This window comes from Prosopis cineraria, unplaced genomic scaffold (assembly GCF_029017545.1).
Source record: "Prosopis cineraria cultivar Desert tree isolate PC_DT_omini unplaced genomic scaffold, ASM2901754v1 PC3, whole genome shotgun sequence".
In the NCBI taxonomy this organism is placed as follows: domain Eukaryota; kingdom Viridiplantae; phylum Streptophyta; class Magnoliopsida; order Fabales; family Fabaceae; genus Prosopis; species Prosopis cineraria.
Genome location: NW_026555334.1, coordinates 36665912 through 36686903, shown reverse-complemented (window position 1 = coordinate 36686903; position 20992 = coordinate 36665912). Strand labels below are relative to the sequence as shown.

The window sequence follows — 20992 nt, the reverse complement described above, 5'->3', positions numbered from 1 at the left end:
ATTTTTGGGTTAAAAAAAGTTAAAAACTCATTTCAATTTTCATCCTAAAACCTTGGTTTCATATACTTGGATTTCACCACAAGTTATAGATTAAGGATTCACCGTAGTCTTGTAAATTAAAATTTTCTAATAAAATAAGTGTACTACTTTTATCTTGTGTTTATTATATTTCCATTTGAAATAAAAAAAATAAGAATCGAAACTTTCAAATCTAAACCCAATTATGTCCTAATACACGATTGCTTTCAAGTTTAACGGCTGAAAAAATAGATAAATTGCATATATAATTGATCAACTGACAAGGAACTTCAACAAAGAGCATGTTTTTTTTTTTCTTTTTTTCGCCAGAAAATAGAGCAAGTTAAGCCAAATTAAGGTCATGTTTTATCATTTAATTTCTTAATTTACCATCTTAATTTTTTTTGTCCCCCGCTGGACGTCCTAAAAAATTGGAATAATTTAAAAAAATAAATTTACTATTTATAATTTATAAACAATACAGATTATCAGGTACACATATATAATAAATTTTCTCGATCAATTACAGCGAATTTGCATGTATGTGTTCAGAACTTGATATTTCTTATGTGACTGGGTTTCCACTGATCAAAAACATGAAAATATGCATGTCAATAACAACAAAATGTGCAGAACATAAAGATAACTATTATGTCAAAATCAATGCAATAAAAAGCTTTGACGAACGTTGGAACCTTCTATGAACAAGAGTTTTACAAGAGCAGGGCATTAGTGGAAGTCAAGAATACAGAATATTACTTTGGACCGGCTTAGTTTACGTGTAGATTGCTTCTTGTACGGACTGTTTGATCATGTGATCACGTCAGAGAGCCAAGAAGTGCTAAATACCAAAAGATACAATCCATAATTACAACATATGATTAGATTAACAACAATTTAGATCTAAGCCTCACCTGCTCTATGGTACACATGACTAGATTAACAACAATTTCATTCTCCCTTTTTTTTGGGGGGGGGGGGGGGGTACATTATCTTAACTGCAACATATCATGGGAAAACGATCAGCAATATTACAACCAAACAAGAGAGATCATAATTTATATAGACAATAATCACTGGGCTCAATCCAAAACCACCGTACCCATCACAAGAAGATTCTAGGGCATAATCAATGCAATAGTTAGAAAGAGACGACAGAAAAACAAATCTGAAACGCAAGGGAGCATACAACGACAGCGATCATTCATTCATCGATCGAGAAATTAATCGGAGTGGATAGGGGCGTCATCAGCGGCGGAAGGGGGAAAGGCGGTAAAACCGAGGTAAGTGGAAAGAGAAAGGGCCAAACGGCGGAAAGGGAGGCAGAAGAGAAGGCGCAACACGGTGTCACTGCTGAATCTCTCGGGATTACAGGATATGTATTGGCACAGATTGGCTGAAACTTGGGCCACCCACACCGCTGCTCCACTGTTTAACACCATCTCTTTCCTTCGCTTTCATCACAATCCCCGATCCCCACCTTCCAGGCCTTCGTTGTTCCTGAATAGCTCAACTCAATCGATGCGTTCCCTGGTCGGCGCCGCCTCCGCGGGACAACAATCGTATTTAATTATTTATTTACTCCTTTTTTGGCCTTTTTTTTTTCGAACTTTGGCCAATTATTTATCGATCGTACTTGTTGGGATCGTATTGTGCAGCCTGCTATCAGAAAATAATAAATATAACTCTCCCCGTGTCACGAGGGCAGGAGGATTCAACGCTTTATCGGGAAACTGCCAATGTTTTGCATATTTTGTCTTTTACGAGACTGATTTACTTAATTTTACATATTCAATGGAATTAAAATAAATAAATTTTAATATATTTAATAATAATAATAATAATAATAATAATAATTTATTATGAAATAAATAATTTAAAAAATTTGCATGTCTTAATTTAATTAAAAATAAACATATTAAAAATATAAAATTAAGTATATAAATTTTTTCTTTATTTAATTACTATATTTATTATCGGACTCCTTTTTACTGCTTTAGAATTCACATTTGATTGATCCTTTGGGATTTGCCTTTTTTGGGGAAAAAAAAAATTGCCTTGTTTGATTAAAAAAATTAAATTTAGTTTTAATATGACTTGTTAACTTGGTTAGTTAATTCACCTATTTAACGCAAGGACCAGGCCACATAGTTATTCATCTGTTGGAAGGCTCTGTGTGAGACAGGTAAGCACGTGCAAGGTATATTCGCGCTAGCCTGCTTATCATAATACAGTAGTTGTGCTCCCAATTGTAAAGAAAGATCAAGGATACAAAGAACACAATCATAAGTCAAGCTATATAACATTTTTTTTATCCACTTAAGACAGGTGGTTGCTGAATCCCACAAGCCTCCTTAGTCTACATTATCTCATCACACGTCTTCCCGGCGACTCAATTAAAAAAGAAAAAAACAAGAAGAAAAAATCGCAGAAGATCATCCAAGAGAAGAGTGGGATCAAATTCCTAGAATTCAAGAAATCCTTTCTCTTCCAAACAAGAAACTACTTGTCCAGCCATGGCAGTGGGTGCTGGGCAAACTCCATCTATCTGTTTTATTTCTATCTGAAAAATGGGAAGAGTAATGTCAACATACAAATAGAAGTAACACATCATATACAGGTGAAGGAATCCCAGATAACTCCGTGAACAAGTACCTCGCAATTTAAGGGCGGTTCATAAGGATCATCAATACCAGTAAAGCCTGTGCAAATCAAAACAACGCAGTTGAGTTCAGAAGTGTTCCTAAGCAATCATGCAAGTAATTAAAAATCCAAGGTGTCGGGCTTTTTTAGACGTTTGTGCTTAATAATTCAACGACGAGTTAAAGCAAAAATGATGCTTGAGCCATTTCAGAATTTCATGAAAGTTCATCGCAAGGTACATCCACTAATACTAGAGCCAAGACGCAACACCACTGCTTTCTATGCTTTCTATAGAACGCTATTTCTTAGGACTTGAAATTTCTAATTTAATACTGAAATTGAAATTCATTTGACATGTCAGCTAGGAAAGGGATAAATAACACCAAGGCTCAAGCCTAAACCAAGAGCTTATGAAAGCCAGCTCTTGCAAGTAGGGTTTATTTAACAAGCTCCAGGTGAGGGAGAAGATGCCAACTAAGGCCCACTGACCAAGGTGCTATTACAGCTTTCCGTCTTTTCAAAATCACATAAGCTACCAAGTCAAGTACAATAATGGACGATAAACAAGGACGTCCTAAAATCAATTTACTAATGCCCTGACTCAAAAAGCAATATACTAAGCGCTTCTTCCCACTGTAATAGTTTTCACTTCTGAGAAAATGATATGCTGCCATGAGATATTGTGACTATCAAAATTTTTTATCAGGAAAGCTGCGTGAAAAGCACATTAAAAAAATTATGAACGCACACCTTTGATCTTTCCAGCACGAGCAAGCTTATAAAGGCCTTTGGGATCTCGCTCCTCACACAGTTCTAGAGGCATGTTCATGAAGACCTGTATATGTGGGTAAAATGGATATCCGCCATCAAATATCAAACAAGCAAAACAAGTTACCAGCAAAAAGATAAGCTATTTCAAGGAGAGGTTTCTTGCCGAGCCTTGCCTCAATAAAATTAGAATCAGTCATCATAGAACGGCACATATCACGATCTTTTCTATATGGAGATATCAGACTGGCAACACATATTAGACCAGCATCAGCAAAGAGCTTTGCTACTTCTCCTGAATTGAATAATTTGCTCATCAGAAAAACCAAGTAATGGCTCCCCATGGTGGGAAATTGATGAGGGGATTGAGTTGTTTTATTTTGACTAGTGTATTTCCATGTAATTCAAAAAAAAAAAAAAAAAAAAACAAAAACCAAGTGGGAAAGCATATATGCCTAAGTTCTATTGAATATAAACCATCTAGTCTTGTAATTGCACCCACTATTAAGCTATTGTCATAACCTTCTCCCCATTTCTCCAACTGTTTGAACAAACTACAATTAATTGCTTCACCAATATCACACCACTTAGTTTGTAAGATCTTTCACAGTCTCAATGCTCAATACAAACACATTTGGCCGTCAAGTTTATTTATCAATTATGAGTGCAGACTCAAGTCTATGCAATTGCTTATTATTGAATCGTCAAATTGAGGTAAACACAACCCAATCAAAATATGCAGCCATATTTCTGCTTCTGGAAACAGTCCATTGGGAAATTTATGATAAATACGATTTGCCTTTCATAATTAAAAGAAAACAATATTAAAATCATGGAAATTTTGAAATATTCGGCAGTTGGCACATAACATGAGTAGAAGACAAATTCATGATAAAATTATCCCAACTAATACTTCTTGTATTGTACTTCTAAATGAGCAGATATGCACGGATACAACTAAAAGGTCTGTTTTGATAACTAAAAGGAAATTTTATACGTATCAAGCATTTTAAAACATTGATTGATATCACTCTTATATCTACTCTCGACGTACAATGAATGAGGGGGGGAACCCATTCAAACCAGTCATGGCACCCATGTCACCTCATTTCCTCAAAAAACTTATTTATATAAGCAAGCTTACCAGTTCTGCGTATATTTTCAGCACGGTCTTCAGGTTTAAAACCAAGATCTTTGTTTAATCCATGCCGAAGGTTATCTCCATCAAGGACATAAGACAATTTTCCCCTTGACTGAAGTTCCCTGCTTAATGAACAGGCTAATGTGCTTTTTCCTGTGTGATTTTACAAAGTGGGGAGGAAAATCAGTATGATAATGACAGGTTGGGATTAAAAAAGTGTTGCATGACCGTTACAGAATGACCCAGCCCAGTGGTTAAGATGGGGAAAAAAGCAATCTCGATTTTAAGGAGCAACTAGAAGAAAGTGATGAACATCACATGTTGCAAGTACATGTTTCCAATGGTAGCCTACCAAGGGAGTATAGAAAATACAGAATATAAAGTCTGCTTGCTATTCAAAATCAACATAAACAAGATCTAGTATTAAAAAATTCAAGCAATAATCATATCAGACTAACAATATAAACCTGATCCACTGAGACCCGTGATCCACACAACGCATCCCTTTTGGTTAAGTAGCTTCTGCCTGTCAAGCTTTCCTACTTGGCATTCTTGCCAAAATATGTTAGTTGAATTGCCCAAAGTTGACATTGTAAACAGTTCTGCTGGCCCTATTTATAAATTTGAGCCATTAATTGCAACCCAACAAATAGTAAAGATTCAAAATCATAATATTAGAACAGAGCTGCATGATTGTAATGAAAACTAAATAGAAATGTGAGAGACTCTGGGCAATAAATGGCAACAGTGATACACTATTTTTCCTTCCACAAAGAGAATGAAGAAAGTTTCTGCGCTACTATGTTTTATATAATCCGTTTTTAGAAAATCCTAACAGAAATAAAAGAGAAATTTCACCAGCAAATGAAAATATCAGGATGTGAGAGAAACTTTTAGTCAACCGACATAGTATATACAACCTACACAGGCATTTCTTTTTCAATCTTGACAAGGGTGTTCTATAAAATGGTCCACCAAGAAGCAAAGATGTAAGCCAGGCATCATAGAATGGTACAGAGAGCACGAATAGATACATCAATTTAAGGATAGTGACACCATCATATCCACTAGATTGAGTCGATAAAATAATCTGAACAGGTTAATACAAGAGTGTCTACATACATTGTACTGACAAAAGCATTCCATAAAGATAATGATGAGATCTTAATGGGAAAAAAGCAAAGAATACTTGGGTAGAAAACATCAAGCACAATCCCACTCAAATTTCAGAATACTTCTCCTATATATATATATATATATATATTTAAAGCATATACTTGATAAATTACTTGAAAATAAAATAATCCACGATGAAGCCTGCCACCCATTAGTCCCCTTAGAAGCCTCTACTTACTATAGAGAGAAAGTAAAGCGTTCTTGGCCTATCATTCAGAAATGTGGTTACCGAGAGAATCTGTTCGGAATCTCCACTTCGCACACCCCTGATTGAATCATATGCCATTTTCAAACCCTCAAAAGGTTTATATTCCCGCAGTCCTAACAATGCGATGCTCCGCCCCTCTCTCCTTTCACCAATTGTAGAGACAGATTCACAGTTCTCAACTTCGCATGCAATTCGGGACATCCAAATATCCACATGCGGTTACATTGAGAAGAATATTCTCCTTTCCCAGCCCCACAAAAGGCCGAGAAAGTAAAAATAAAAAAAAAGGAAAAAGAAAATAGTACAAATCGAATTATCGAATAAGAAGCAGTCCAAACTTCAAACAATCAATTGACAGAGTGACAAGCATTAACACAGCGTCATATACCCAAAGTATGATCCCGAAGGCTTAAAATGAACAACAGAAGGAAATGCAGCTTCAATCAAACTCCAAAGCCCGTATAAATTAAAATACAAAACATCGAAACTCAGCCCATAAAGCAAAATCGAGTTCAAACCCAGAAGAGGAGGAGAATGATACATTGATAGCAAGTACCTGGGAAAAAAAAAAGGAGGAGGAAAAAAAAAAGGAGCGGTTGGGAACCAAAGTCGATTGTGCGTGAAAATGATCAGAGCTTTAGCAAATGAAGGTATAAGTACGTAGGCCGAAAACGCTGCGGGGCAAAGGATGCGGAAAGGCGAAGACAAAGGCGGAGGAAGTGGCGCATCATAGTCTCAGATTTTTTTCGGGGTGATCCATCTTTCAAAGGAGTGTCCTTGGCCGTTCGGGTGAAATAATAAAGGGAGAATCAAAATAAAGACCCTTGGTCAAGTTTATTTATATTCAAAAATTTTAAATTTTTTAAATTTTATTGTATTTAAAAAGTATTAATTTAATGTTAAACTTAAAAAAAAATGATGAAATTATTTTCTTTTTAAATTAATATTAAGAATTTCTCTACTTTACTTATTAATTATCTATTTTATTTATTCATTTACAACAAAATATTATTAATTATCTTATTTAATTTATTTTTATTTGAAGTGTTAATTATTTTACTTCATTTATTTAATATCTTATTTAACTTATTTATTGTCATACTTTCACTTAATTTTATTTTAAAAAAATAAATAATTAAAGTAGAGCAATTAATAACATTCATAAATAAATAAATAAATAAAGTAAAGAAGTTTAATATTAATTTAAATAAAGATCAATTTTATTTTTTTTAAAAAAATTAATATTAAATTAATACTTTTGCATTATAATGAGATTTTTAAAATTTAAAAATTTTAAATGTAATGAAATATAATTAAAGGTTTTTTATTGACATTCTTCCAATAATAAATGAATGAACCTGGACGCCCACCCTTTCTCGTTTTCGTCCCGCGCTAAGTACTAACTGGAAACTAAGATTACGGTCCTTGCGGGTCATGGTCCCCGGTCCATGTGCCCCATTCTATCACTTCTGCAATAAATAAAAATCGGACAAGAATTCTTACCTCCTTCAAGCACAATGAAAGTGAATTGTATTATATGAAATTTACCTTTTGTTAACTTCTGAAAATAGTTTTGCAGTGCATTAATGTGACTGCATGGAATTTATTATTAATATTAATAATCAGTGAAATAACTATACCTCCATATGGATTTAAATCCTCTGGGATTAAAAATGGTAAATTTAAGTAAAAATTTTTTTAAAACTATTTTCTTTATTTTATTGTTTTTTATAAAATATAAAAAAATTCTCTTCCTTAAAGAAAAAAAACTTTACAGAGATTCACTAATTACAATTGCAAAAGATTTAAATCCACTTGCATACAAATGGGTGGGGCGATGGATTGATTAGAAATGATTTTAATAAAACACGTGGGAAACTTTCACTTAGTATGACTTGATCTTTTTAAAAGGTTATAATATAACATTTATGTTAATTTAAATAACGGGGGATCTACATTGATTTTTAAAAAAATTAATTAATTGTTATTCTAAAACAAAAAATTATAAAAAATATTTTAAATTTTTAAATGGACGCATATATATTTCATTTATTGTTTACTTTTTTTTCTGGCATCAATTCGCCGTAGAATTAAAAAAAAAACAAAATGTTTTTTACAGTAGGCGTTTTGTCTTCAGGCAGCCGTCTGGTTGGAACGGACCTTTTCTTATCTTATGCAGATATACAAAGGAAAGAATGTTGTCAAATCGGCATTGACATGCCCCTTTTACATTCAAATGTAGAGCAGATGAGGTGGAAGGCTTCTGGAAAATAATCCAGAAGAAAAACTCTTGAATTGTTTATTCTAAATCCGTATGAAAAAAATCAAGAGAATTTGCATGCACATTATTTCTCACAAGACTTGTACAGTTCAAATAATGAAGAGAAGAAGAAGAAGAACTCTGGAGTTGCTAAGAGCCATTCACTTGGATATCCGTGTTGAGGGACCTCAAATTCCTCCACAGGTACTTCCCACTGGCCATGTCCACCAATAACCAGAATCCATTCCGAATCATCTGAAACATTCAGCTCACGCAATTCAGGAAAGGGCAATCAATTTAAAATCAAACAATAAAAAAAAAAAAAAGGAAAGGCCGTAGCAGATGGAATTGAAGGGCGGACCTACCTTTTTGAAATTAAAATCTTGGGTTTTCGAGGGAGATCGATCGGTGGCGGAAGAAGTCTCGAGTTCGGAAGAGAAACGCAGGGTCGTCCATGCGAGGTATCCGGCTAATAAGGCGGAGAAGAGGACCAAGATGAACCTGAGAGGACACATACCTGGGAAGGAAGCAAGAATATGAGGGGAGATTTGGGAGCTTAGCTTTGCCGAGAGCTTGTTTAACAGAGGAACGAGAGATTGAAGGAGAAGGTAGGGTTGGATTGACTTGGGATTACTTGGGGAGGCAGTTATGTATCGTGTGTGTGTGTGTGTGTGTGTGTGTAGTTGAGAAGAGGAAGCAAAAGCGCGTGATGGATCATACATGACTGAGTTTTACCATGTCGTAGTTTGGTTTTTTTGGCCAAATACCATTTCATAGTTGGCTTTTTCTTTTCCTGATCTGGCCTGCTTCCACTCTTCCTTTCTTTACTCGTTCTTGTTCTCGAGCTTTCGCCAATACTTGCACAATTTCTTATTTGAGTTTTCATATTCATCCGTCAATGGATGGATGAGAAATAAATTAAAATCATGATTAATAATTAACATAGAAAAATATTATGCGTCGAGTCAACCCATTATGATATTGTAGTGAAAATAAATGTGGAAATAGGATAAAGACATGTTTTTTTTTTTTTTTGTTTTTGTTTGGGGGGGGGGTCACAATAGAAAGTTTTTCAAGGAAGGAAAGCTTCCGTTCATTAGTACACACAGTAACTTAATCTGTGTTTATCCATGGACTTGGTAGTATTGAATATTTATATCTACTTCTATTTAAATTCAACTTTTAAAGTTGAAGGTTAAATATGTAACGAGGTATATAAAAACTCAATCCCATTTATTCTTTGAAAAGAGACACGGGATATGATTGTTCTGGTGGTCCCGCGAATACCCTCACCAAAAAAAACAAAGATGAGAAATTATCAAAAATAGTATTTTTTTTTTTACTATTTTTAAGAATTTTTTCTTTCAATTTTCATTGGAAAACTAATAATAAAATCACTTCAAATTATATAAATCATAATTTAATCTCTCAAAATGTCAGAATTTCAATTAAATCTTTAGAGACATCTTTGTTAATAATTTTTTTAATAAAAAAATTATTTTACCTTTACTGAAAATAATAAATCTTAATTATAACTTTTATCTAATAAATCACAATTTTTATTTTATAAATCGTACAAATTAAAAAAAAATCATAACTTATTAAGTATAATTTATATTATTGAAAAAAAATCCTAATCACTTTTACTTAAAAATAATAAATTTTATTTTATAAATTATAAAAATTAAATAAAAAATTATAATTTATCAAATGTCATTTTTATTTTAAAAAATAAATTTTTAAAATAATAAATTTTATTCACAACTTTTATTAAAAATTTTTTTAAAAAATTATAAGAGTTAAATAAAAAATTATAAATTATCGATAAAAATAAAATAATTTTTTTAATTTAAAATTTATCAACTAAAAAATCCTCAGTAAAGTTATAATATTTTAAAAAATTAAATTATCATTTATATAATTTAAAAAAAAATTATTACCACTTTCATTCCTTCTTATTTTTCTTTTTGGGTAAAATTTTACAAAATAATTTTAACCATCACATTGTTTCATGAAAACTTCAACACATCATTTGAAGAGAGATTGCTGCTTAAACAAATTAAAGGCATGTTAATTTTGACAACTACACAGATACTCACTTATATCACACTGTTGTGTTTAGCAATGTGATTACGAACTTTACAAAATGACCACTTTGATAAAGAAAACTGCTTCAATGCTTCTAAGCAATTAAGAGACTTCTATTTAAAAAAATTAAATGAAGTCTTTCTAGAACTAAAATATTGACATCCTCAACAAAAAATGGAATTGTTTCTTGATTCCTTCATCCTTTGCAATAGTTCGTAATTCATCATAATATCTGCCTAAAGAGATTTCCTACATAAACTTGAAATTTGAGATTCAACATCATTAAAGAAGCACGCGATGGAATCATTCAATTAAAAATATGGCTAATTCTGACATCGAATATCCTTTGATTGAAGGTCCTATGTTATCTCGAAAGAGAAATAATTTAAGTACTATAAAAACATTACACAGAACGATCCTCTCATCTTCCCCTCCCCCTAAAACCACCCCCACGGCCACCACCTCGAGGAGGTCCACCTCTCCCACCCCTTGGGCCACCCCTTCCACGGCCTCCTCCACGACCACCTCTGCCTCCACCACGGCCACCTCCTGGCACCTCTGGCAGCTGTGGCTGTCCCCTGCCCCCAAAAAAAAAAAAAAAAATCAGCTTATCATGTTTACTATGATAACCTTAACAGCTTTAAAGCCACTAAAAACGAAAAATAAGCTACGCATCATTCCAACATCAGATCAATCTTGTTATACAATATAAAATCTATAAGATGTTAAATCATTCACAAGTCACGAACGGTCGGACCCTTTCCTCAAATAAAAGTATGGCTGGAAGTATAGATTTCACAAAGGTAAATTATATTTGAATTACTAATATTGAGCATGCAATGGAACTTTTGATAAGGTCTATTTGAAGTGGAAATGTAAAAGAACATCATGATGAATGTTTTCCAAACGCTTACAGAGAGAGCCAGAAATAAAATAAATAAATAAATAAGGCATGTTAACTCAGTATGTGGCGTAGATCAACCCAACTCTATCTCCACATAAATCTCAAAGCTGATTCATGTTTTTTTTTTAGCAAAAAAAGAATAATGTTCTTGCGTTAAATCCTTTCTACTATATCCTTATCCTCCATCACGTTTACAGATCAAGAAAAAAAATATGCAGCTACTACAAGTATTGCCCAGTTACCAGATAATCTCACCGTAGCAATCAGTGAATAAATGACACCACATGGTATTGTTGAAGTAAGACGTGCTTGAACAATTATAAAACACAACTCACATTTACATGCTTGAACACTTATTAAAAATTGAAGATCACGTTAATTTGCCATATTGACATGCTAATTTTAAGCAGTGAGGTGCATAGAGAACATACTTCGGTTGTGGAAGAAATCTCGCAAGAGGCAACAGTTTCCTCGGGTCAATATAAAACTTGTCACCAGCTGAGTAAGAAGTAGCAACAATACCTTCCATCATTTTAATTGAGAAGTACTGCAATTGTGCAATTGAAAAGGAAAATCATATCCTGCTTCTTTATGGGACGAAATTAGAAGGCAACGGCAAATCAAAATACAAATTAGAACTCACGGATTCATTAATGGGGCCAAATATTTCGTCAACTTTACCAATTTGAGTCATGTTCTTCAGATATATAGGAGCATTGAAGAAAGGAATTTTCTCATTTGTAAGTTTTGTGACTGCATCTCCTTCACATGCATGCATAAACGTTGACACCTCTGCACACGTCAAGGAGCCTCTTCAATATGCATCGCAATCATATGTTCAACATGAAAGCAGATAAGGGCACGAAAAATATAACATAAAATTCGTGACAACAAAAGGGCAGGACACTGAAGATTTTGCCCTACTAGCAGACGAAAACATTTGCATCGCTAACCCAGAGAATTTACTGCTCCAACTGAATCTTCAAAACAGTGCATTCTTTTACCGAACTGTTTCACCCCGAAACGAAAAAATCAACCATCCACTCCACACTTAATGAAGCACAATAAACTTTTTCATCCTTAAAAGACTAATGTTGAATATCCAAAAGAAAGCTGGAAAAGTATAAGCATACAAGTCTTCCAGCTCGTGAATGAAAAGGCAACAAACCTACGACTTCGGTGGGTGGGCCTTCATCGCGGAAGCCACCGCTCCTGCCGCCGCCAAAACGACCACCTCTTCCACGGCCACCATCACGACCCCCCCTGAATCCGCCGCCCCGACCGCCTCTTGGGGGTCTCATTGTTAATGTTTAGCGATCTGACAACCACCTCCTTCTCCCACAGGCCACAGTCGCTTGCGCGTTGATACTTAAAACACCTGCAGAGTGGTTTAGGGTTTAGGGATGGTCCTCAGATCAGAGTTGGGTTAACTATGTGAGCAAATTTGGACACGATGATTCACATGTATTGGGCTGGGTCTGTTTTTAGAACTGGACCCTCATCTGGGCTCATATATTACTATTGGACTTACAGATAGTAACCCTACTTTTTCTTTTGTGGTTCTTTCACAAACACGACGTCAGGAGTACGCTGACTACTCACACCACACAACCGTAACTTTGCTTTCTTAGTTTGTTTTGTTGGCCTCCTCCTCCTCTTCTTTTTCCTCCTTTTTTTTTAAAAAAAATCTTGCAGTTAATATACGATTTATTATTATTATTATTGATAATTGATTAATCAAACTCCTCAAGATAAATTGGATAATAAGAAGTCTAAATAATTGTTGTGAAAGGACTCACTCCTATCCCTTGCATGAGGATATATTAATTGCTTTGTGAATTAAAAAAATTATTCCAAGTCTTTAAAAACGTCAAAATTGCTTTCAATGTAATATATTAGTTAGAAGAAATTATTTCTGGTAAAAAAATTAGAAGAGATTATTTAGATATTTAGTTAGCTAGAAAATTTTGTTAGGGAAAATCAAAGCAAAACATATTTAGGAGAGAAAATTTAAAGTTGACAAGGACCATAAGCAAGGCAACCAGAGCATATATTTAGAATAACATTTAATTAGATGTTGATTAGTAATTTAGTATATTGAAGTAAAAGTTGGCACTTTAAATAGGGAGCGACATTTCTTGACTCTTACATAGGACGCTCAGAAGTGAAATCATAGTTGGGAACCAAAAAAAAAAAAAACATGTTTTACTGAAAAAAAAAAAAAAATATTGTTGCGAGTTAGTTTGAAGGTTGAGTGATTAGCTGATCAAAAAGTTAGCCAGTCAAGTTGGTATGACTGACGTTGAAGCTGGGAGAACTCAGCGGCTCATCATCCTGCACAGAAAAATGAACTGATGAAATATTTATATCCTATTAATTCAGTAACTTAGCGTGAACAAATTCCTATGATTGAAGGTCCAGTTTAATTTATTCCGTCAATTTTTTTACTGAGTAAACAACGAATGGCATGGTTTACACATGAAAGACTAATCTATTAACAAGCAGTGCCGCTCTAAATAAAATCATCAATATATGCCACCGACACGACAAACCTTTAAGACATTATCTCCACTAGGACAGAAATCAAATTGTTTCCTTCGTCTACGGCGTGCGTTCGGAATAATCACTACTTGCAATTATTTGCGAGGTTGAAATAATTGATTGAATTTTAACGGGTAATATTGGGAGTTATCTATCAATTTAATTAGATCAAGTATCCACGACCTCATTTCTTAGATCCTCACCAATATAAAAACCTGAACACAGCAAGTATAATACTCAATTAATATAAAGAATGCTGTCTGCGTTCGGGGAAGAAGAAAAATCTCTCGTGCTGGATTATGGAAATATGGAGTAACGATTCTCATATTTAAAAATTTTCAACGTGAAGAAAGTGAGTTGACTAGCATTCAGCACATGATGTTCGCTCTATTTTATATGGTGAAAGTTTCGTACTGCCAATCCTGCTCCGGGTATCAAATTGCGATTCCGAATTCCGGCATGGACCGCATTGCATCTAGGAATTCTGGGCTAGTGCAGCTCTTGGAAAATCTGATAGCACAACATACTAATTAGCAAATTGTTTGAAGCACATCTGTGAAAACATTGACAAAATATGGCCTTCCCTCCTATCAAAATGAAAATGATGTCAACAAAAACATTCTCCCACTGGCTCGGCTAGGTTGGGGGTACCAGCTCTCTCACTCTCGTTCCCGTTTTTTCATTCCTATTTTTACACTTGCGAGAATTTTACATGGAGACCCAGGAACTTTAATCTACCACCACTCCAATTCAGAATCGCTCTCATCTCAATGTTGACTCATTTGTCATTTACCTACCAAGTACACGCCCTTGCGGCTAACAAACAGTCCGCCCATAACATATTGAGGCGATATAGAGATTCTTGGTCCATTTTTCCTGCAAAATCCAACACATCAGACGTTACTGCTCTACTTTAGCTTAAACTTAGGTAAAGGAAAATCATAGAGCACAGGATGGAAGCAGTTGCAATTTTGGATATTATATTTTACGCATCCTTCTTGAGGTTGGACTGATTTCTCACCCACAAAGTGAGCATCAGTCCCCAGATCCTCAAGTAAGATAATGTTATCAATTAACAAGCAAAGGGATTCAGGAGAAAAATATTATCACCCGTTGAAACAGGACCGCATTAGAAGAGCTCATCCACAAACCCACCATCTAACCCATCAAAAGGCGAGTAAAAATTGTAAATACCTTCACATGGGTGCTAGGGAAGGCAGAGGTACGTAGAGTCTCTTGAGTTTCATCAAGCAATTTGCGTTTTGGTATGCTAAGAATGAAGGCTGCCTGATCAGCAGTAGCAGCCATAGATGTTATCCGGTAACCACTCTCCCATCGCCGATGAATACCTTCACTGGGGTATAAGAAGTCAAGCTCCACAACCTTGCATTATCAAACCGGAAAAGCAAGGGAAATAAAATATCATCAAGTAGGTTCAAGTAGACAAATGAAAATAACTCCAGCATAAGCCAAAAATAAGTTAAATAGATTTAGGTACCTGATCAGAATATCCTGCATTCCTCGACATGACAACGCCCCATCGACTGCCAGCAGTGGTCATGGAGGTAACATGGAATCCTTCTTTCCACTTCTTATTTATCCATTTGAAAGGAAATGATTCACTTACTTTGTAGGACTGCTGGGTGTATGGAGTTCCTAGAATATAAAGATACTAATATAAGTCAATGAAGAAGCAACCGGAAAAAGATTCAGAAAATGAACATAAAAATTGCACATGATATGCGACTATGTTTGGTTGTGACAGCAACAATGATAAGTAAATTTGGTGAGGTTTAAGGCACTTTATACTTGAGTAATCTATATAAATGTGATGTGAAAGAAGGGAGTAGCCTATATGAGCACAAATGCTTAAACCTTTGGACATGACAACCAAGGAACTCCCATTTGTTGCACCAGCTATAGAACTAATATAGTAATTTTTCTCCCATTGTTCCATAATCCAATCCTGAGAAAAAATGTAAACACCATCCGTACATTAGTCATATCACTCATGCTGATTGCTCAATAGCATATGGAAAAAAATAATAAATAAATAAAACTTCAGAAGCATCCACCTTATGCAGGAAGACCGGTGACAACTCATAGACCTGAGAGGAGAAACCCGTTCCTGCATCCATGGTTAGGGCCCAAAGATTTGATGAGGATGCAACACAGCTGATATATAATCCATCCTCATTACCCTTGTCCACATGCTGTCGAAGCCTACTGTCTGATACATTATAGTGATACCTGCAACAAAAAATGGCCAAGCAAATGAAACCCTATTTCTAGACAAATCAGCCAATGCATCATATAGACAGTCGATTTAAATACGTTCCTTCTAGGAGCTCAAAATTCATAAGTAATTGCAAAAATTACTGCTTCGTGCAAGACTTAACAGCGGACAGTATCACTACTATAATTGCAAATTTGCGATATTATAACAGGTTAAAGTCGGGCATAGATAACAATTTGTAAATACATTGAAATAAATACAACAGTTATCACAGGTTTGAAAGCAAGTATAACTCAAATTTAATTTAAATATTTGTGCTTATATGCCATAAAAAATGTAATTAGTACGTGTGGTAGAACCTTATAAGTTATAATAGTCTTTAAAGAAATTTCAGAAGGTATCAATCTCAATGTTCCCTTCACAATTATTCTGAGAGAACTCTCATGATTCAGTAAACTTTGTTGAAACAATCAATCATGCTATACTTATGTTTCATAGTGAATGATATAATTATGCATATATATATATATAGAGAGAGAGAGAGAGAATATTGGCCAACTAAACAATACAAATTCATTTCCTGAATATTAATATATATAGGTTCTATAAATGGTAAATTATAGATTTCCTACTCAAGGATGAGGTGAAAGTTACAATATCAGATATTGCAGGATGGTTAGGCAAAAAACGGGGTTGCAACATAGGTCAAAAAATGGCTGATTCTGTCTATAACTTCATTTGTAAACAAAGCCATGTTTCTATATTTCAGGACATGCCTGCCAACAATATTTCTGACATGCTAGAAATCAGAAAACATTACCAAATTTCAAGTCACAGTAAAAATACAAGCTGACTATCTAGGTAGCAATTACAAAAGCCAGCAGATTAATATCTTCACAAACTCGCCTCGAGTTTTGGACTTGTAAAAGAACCACTCAGTCGAGCAATAACACACCAAACTCAACCATTAGAACAAGATAATTTCATGCTCATCATATTGCATGGGGCAATATTAACAAGAACAGACAAATTGAGGACATAAAAATTACCTCTGTTTCATGGGACGCCGTGCATTATACACTGATATCCACTGAGTAGCAGGATTCCCCAATCGCACTTTCTTCTTTGGCTGCTCGTCTTCTCAAGATTTATAAGCATTCTAGCCCTTTTTTGTCCAACCTATTCAGCAAAGGCTAGCTTTATTATGTGCAACTCAATCAATAATCATATGTAATGATTTAACACAAACAAAAAATTGCAAGCAAACAATTACAACAACCTTTAAAGCTCCATCAATTCTGATTGGTCTCAATAGAGAAGATGGTTCAATTAAGCTATCAAATAATGATATAAGCTTGGAATAGTTGGGCTCCTCATCAAATCTCATGTTAGTAACAGCTTCAAGGAACTGCTTGAATGGAGCAGGACAAAAGCAGCACATCAACTCTGGAGAAGTGCCCATCTTTTTCTTACAGACAAGAAAACTTTTATTGTCACCCTGTATATTGCGAAAAAGAATGCAAGCAAAATTATTTAAAATGAAACTTCTAAGAACCAAAATATCAACATATAAATTAAAATTATGAAACAACCTGATAACCCTGCCAAGGTAACCTCCCCCTTATAAGAAATATTAACGTGTATGCAAGGGACTCAAGATCGTCCCTCCTACTTCCAGTCCTACCTAAATGTGCATGAACACTGGCATATCTTATGGTTCCCCTGACAAGCAATGAAGAATGCATATTAATAACAATATGTCAACAAACACCACCTTAACGTCATAAGATTTACAAACCTAAATACATCAGGCCTCTGATCATATTCAACATGTTGACCAGATGTGTCCTTCCATTTAGATGCTGGAGGCAAAAAAAGGTTCAGGCATTAATATATGCTATAAAATTATCAAATAGCAAAAGCTTAAGTCAGTAAAGAAAGTCAATGACAATGTAAGTGCTTTGAAGAACAACATACCCAAACCAAGATCAATAAGATATAACTTCTTCTCATCAGGTGATCCAGGTTGACCAAGTAAAAAGTTCTCTGGTTTAACATCTCCATGCACAAACCTTTTTCATGACATGAGAAATCCATTACAACAAGAAGTCATATCCATGGCAACATAACTGGGAATAGAGGGCATGATTTTAATTTTAAAAAAAAAAACCATCAACATGATTTACCCTTTCATATGGAGCTTCTCAAGAATTGATATTGCCTCCACTGCAATGCATGCAACCATATTTGGTGACATCCTGTCCAAATGCTAAAGCATTAACTAGGAAAAAACAGGATCATTTTAAGTCGAATGCAAAGAGCAATTAGATAGAGGAATATTTCAAATCTTACGCCTGGCCAACAGAATTCCATACATCCCAAAGACTGGGCCCAAGCATGTCCATGACCTGTAGTATTAGAAATACCTTTAACGCAATAAACCAAGTAAAAAGCACGCTGATATGAGTAACTCTAAATCATCTCACCAGGATATAGAATTCTCCTTGGCGGCCCTTGTAATGAACCCATGGAATGCCATAACAACCATTCAGAGTACTTGTAAATGCCAAGGAAACAAGTGTAAGAATGAGACCCAAAAAAAAAAAATCAAAACAATGTTTTCGGAACATAATCGAGATAAACCTGTTCAGACACATCCAATAGATTACTTACTTGTAGACTTGCCACTCATAAGGAGGCCCATAATTGCAGCCTTTACTATTTCTGTGTTCAAACTTCAGTGCAACCTACCAAAAAAACATTAAAAAATTATGAAGTAAGATAGACAAATTATTGATGGTTCATTAAACTTTTAAAAGAGAGATTAAACTTCTGACTCATACCTCCGTTGCGTCAGGACCTGTACGATCAGAGCCACCACTTACTCTTCTACCAACATACACTTGGCCAAAACCACCCTTGCCCAACTTCGTTTCTATCTTATATAAAGGAGAACCACCAACTTGTACCTGACTCAGAGAGCAAGAAATCATCTTCTTAGATGACGATATATATTAATTGATGCTATGAATAATAACCATATAAATATTTCCAAACAGTTCAAGCTAGTATCATTCAACTTGAGAGTTGAAACTGTTAAACTAGCAAAGCCGTTAACTTAGGGATACCGTTTCAGGAACAGGGGTTGCGCATGCCTCCTCTTCAGCTCCTACCACCTTGTCTGCACTTCCCCCCGCCATCAAAATATTATTATTTGCTGCTACCTCTTCACGATTAAGAACAGGTTCAGGGGCCCCAGGTGCAACAGGTTCAGGAATAAGATCAACCAATCTACCTCCCCGGCCCCTACCAGCTGCAGTTCGCCTTGTGGGTACTGCTGGTGAAGTTCCTTTTGCTACAGCTGGAGCATTCCCGCCTCTTCCTCTTCCACCTCCAACTCTCCTTCTGGTCTTGTTTGGAGCAGTTTGCGCCAAATTCTCTTCAATAGGTTGTGGGGCAGGCTGAAGATCACCAAGCCGCTTTGATCTTCTAGCTCCACTTCTCAACTCTGGCATCCTCTCCCCATTCAAATCATAGCCCACTTAAGTCGCTCTGAAAATTTCAACAATCTTCTGCGGTTTTTTTTTTTTTTTTAAATCAAACAGCCAATAAGTTCAAAGCATACATTGAGCAAGCTTTTAGGCAACAAGTGTTGCGCATTCAGGAATAATTTGTAAAACTACATACTGAGGAACCATCGTTCTTAAAAAAGAGGGTTGCAGGAATATAAATAGAGGCAGCCTGAGTTTTTCTCTCAAAACAACATAAAAGAAAGAAGCATGCTGAAAAAAGCGGTATATTCCAAGAAAAGGGGCTACTTTCAGCAAATATACTCCATAACCAAGCAGCAAAAAGAATGTACTTTGCAAAGAAATCTGGGCTTTATGCGTTGCAGACCTAACATAATACTTCTGATATCACCCTTTGTCGGTCGCGAAGTTAGAATACAAATCATAAATGAGAAAAACCATCTAAAAACTGTTTTTATTAGCCCAATATTTCATCGACAAACCAGATTTTATGACTTCGATACTGCAAATTTGTTCCATTGTTTACAACTGTTAGCAAAAGAACGCCAAATAAAGAGATATTTTGAAAACAAATTGAACGCTTAATGAAAGAAAAATATTCCATCCGATCACTGATATCTTTCAAAAAAGAACTGCACAACAAAAGGGAACCGACGACCAGAGATAAACTAACAATTTTAAAAGAAACGAAAAACGAAGAACGGACAAAGTAAGAGACATATGATACTAACGGATCGACTCCATTAGCTGCAGAAAGAAGATGATCGGAGGCAACAACGGACGAAGGCGGTTCCAATAAAAAGAGGAGAGATCGCAGGCGGATCCACGGTCAAGAGCAAAGAGAAGAAAAACGTAAGCACGATAGATGCATTATCAGGAAGAAAAGCTTTATCCTTTGGGGAATGCAGTTATAGGTAAAGCAGCGTGGAATTTAGGGTAGGGAGGGAGATGGAAACTTACAAGAAGTATTAGGTGGCGACAAGGGATTAGCTTTTTGTTGCTTTCTCTCTGTGAAAACGTTTGTATAAGATGAGAGAAGAATGCGATTATGGCGAGTTTAATCGCTGGATGATCCTTTCATCGTCCCACCACTACTGTCTTGGTCTTTTCTCTCGATGTGTGTGTATCGTAAAACTTGTTTTTGTGTATTTCATTTATAGGGCATGCAAATTTGGCTTCCTATTAGCCATCGAGATAAAGGAAGTAATAATAAATTATGTAATTATCTGCTCTTCCTTTTTCCTCCCTTGTTTTACTTTAACCTCTATTTTATTGCTTTCAAAAAACCCTTTTATTTTATTTTGATTTAAATTTAATTAATTCGTTTTCTTTTTTTGCCATATAATTCATGGTATCTTATTATTGCACAAAACATTATTTGCGAATGTGTATGTGTTTCAAAATTTGGAAAAATTCTGCCCAAAAAATTGAAGGACCAATTATTTTAAAACAAAGAGAGGGATATTAAAATTAAAATGG

The 20992-nt window shown here is 35.0% G+C and overlaps 4 protein-coding genes across 5 annotated transcripts; all 4 read right to left on the bottom strand.

The window, feature by feature from the left end:
* Positions 1–2287: 2287 nt before the first annotated feature.
* On the bottom strand, positions 2288–6743 carry LOC129305097 (adenylyl-sulfate kinase 3). 2 transcript variants are annotated; one of them, XM_054945017.1, is made up of 7 exons: positions 6511–6743; positions 5038–5181; positions 4574–4723; positions 3606–3724; positions 3412–3496; positions 2674–2720; positions 2288–2581 (listed from the first exon to the last, which is right to left on the bottom strand). In XM_054945017.1, the coding sequence occupies exons 2-7, from the start codon at positions 5159–5161 to the stop codon at positions 2483–2485; spliced, it is 624 nt and encodes a 207-aa protein (XP_054800992.1). In that variant the 5' UTR covers positions 5162–5181; positions 6511–6743; the 3' UTR covers positions 2288–2482. The 2 variants fall into 2 exon arrangements, with proteins under 2 accessions (XP_054800992.1, XP_054800991.1); XM_054945016.1 differs by lacking the exon at positions 6511–6743 and adding an exon at positions 5495–5856.
* A 1407-nt stretch (positions 6744–8150) lies between these two features.
* LOC129304347 (uncharacterized) lies at positions 8151–8947 on the bottom strand. Its single transcript, XM_054943972.1, has 2 exons — positions 8580–8947; positions 8151–8469 (listed from the first exon to the last, which is right to left on the bottom strand). Exons 1-2 carry the CDS (start codon positions 8934–8936, stop codon positions 8365–8367), a joined length of 462 nt encoding a protein of 153 aa, XP_054799947.1. The 5' UTR covers positions 8937–8947; the 3' UTR covers positions 8151–8364.
* A 1525-nt stretch (positions 8948–10472) lies between these two features.
* On the bottom strand, positions 10473–12738 carry LOC129305761 (putative H/ACA ribonucleoprotein complex subunit 1-like protein 1). The gene is made up of 4 exons (XM_054945814.1): positions 12375–12738; positions 11850–11998; positions 11638–11753; positions 10473–10880 (listed from the first exon to the last, which is right to left on the bottom strand). The coding sequence occupies exons 1-4, from the start codon at positions 12505–12507 to the stop codon at positions 10724–10726; spliced, it is 555 nt and encodes a 184-aa protein (XP_054801789.1). The 5' UTR covers positions 12508–12738; the 3' UTR covers positions 10473–10723.
* A 1238-nt stretch (positions 12739–13976) lies between these two features.
* Positions 13977–20631, bottom strand: LOC129305759 (casein kinase 1-like protein HD16). The gene is given in 18 exon segments (XM_054945813.1): positions 13977–14623; positions 14942–15130; positions 15246–15403; positions 15623–15713; positions 15823–15997; positions 17033–17126; positions 17129–17162; positions 17263–17481; positions 17576–17705; positions 17782–17845; positions 17961–18055; positions 18170–18241; positions 18336–18391; positions 18470–18539; positions 18657–18730; positions 18827–18952; positions 19112–19555; positions 20474–20631. Coding segments are annotated over 17 exon segments (2094 nt in total). The 5' UTR covers positions 19499–19555; positions 20474–20631; the 3' UTR covers positions 13977–14563.
* Between the last annotated feature and the right edge of the window lie 361 nt (positions 20632–20992).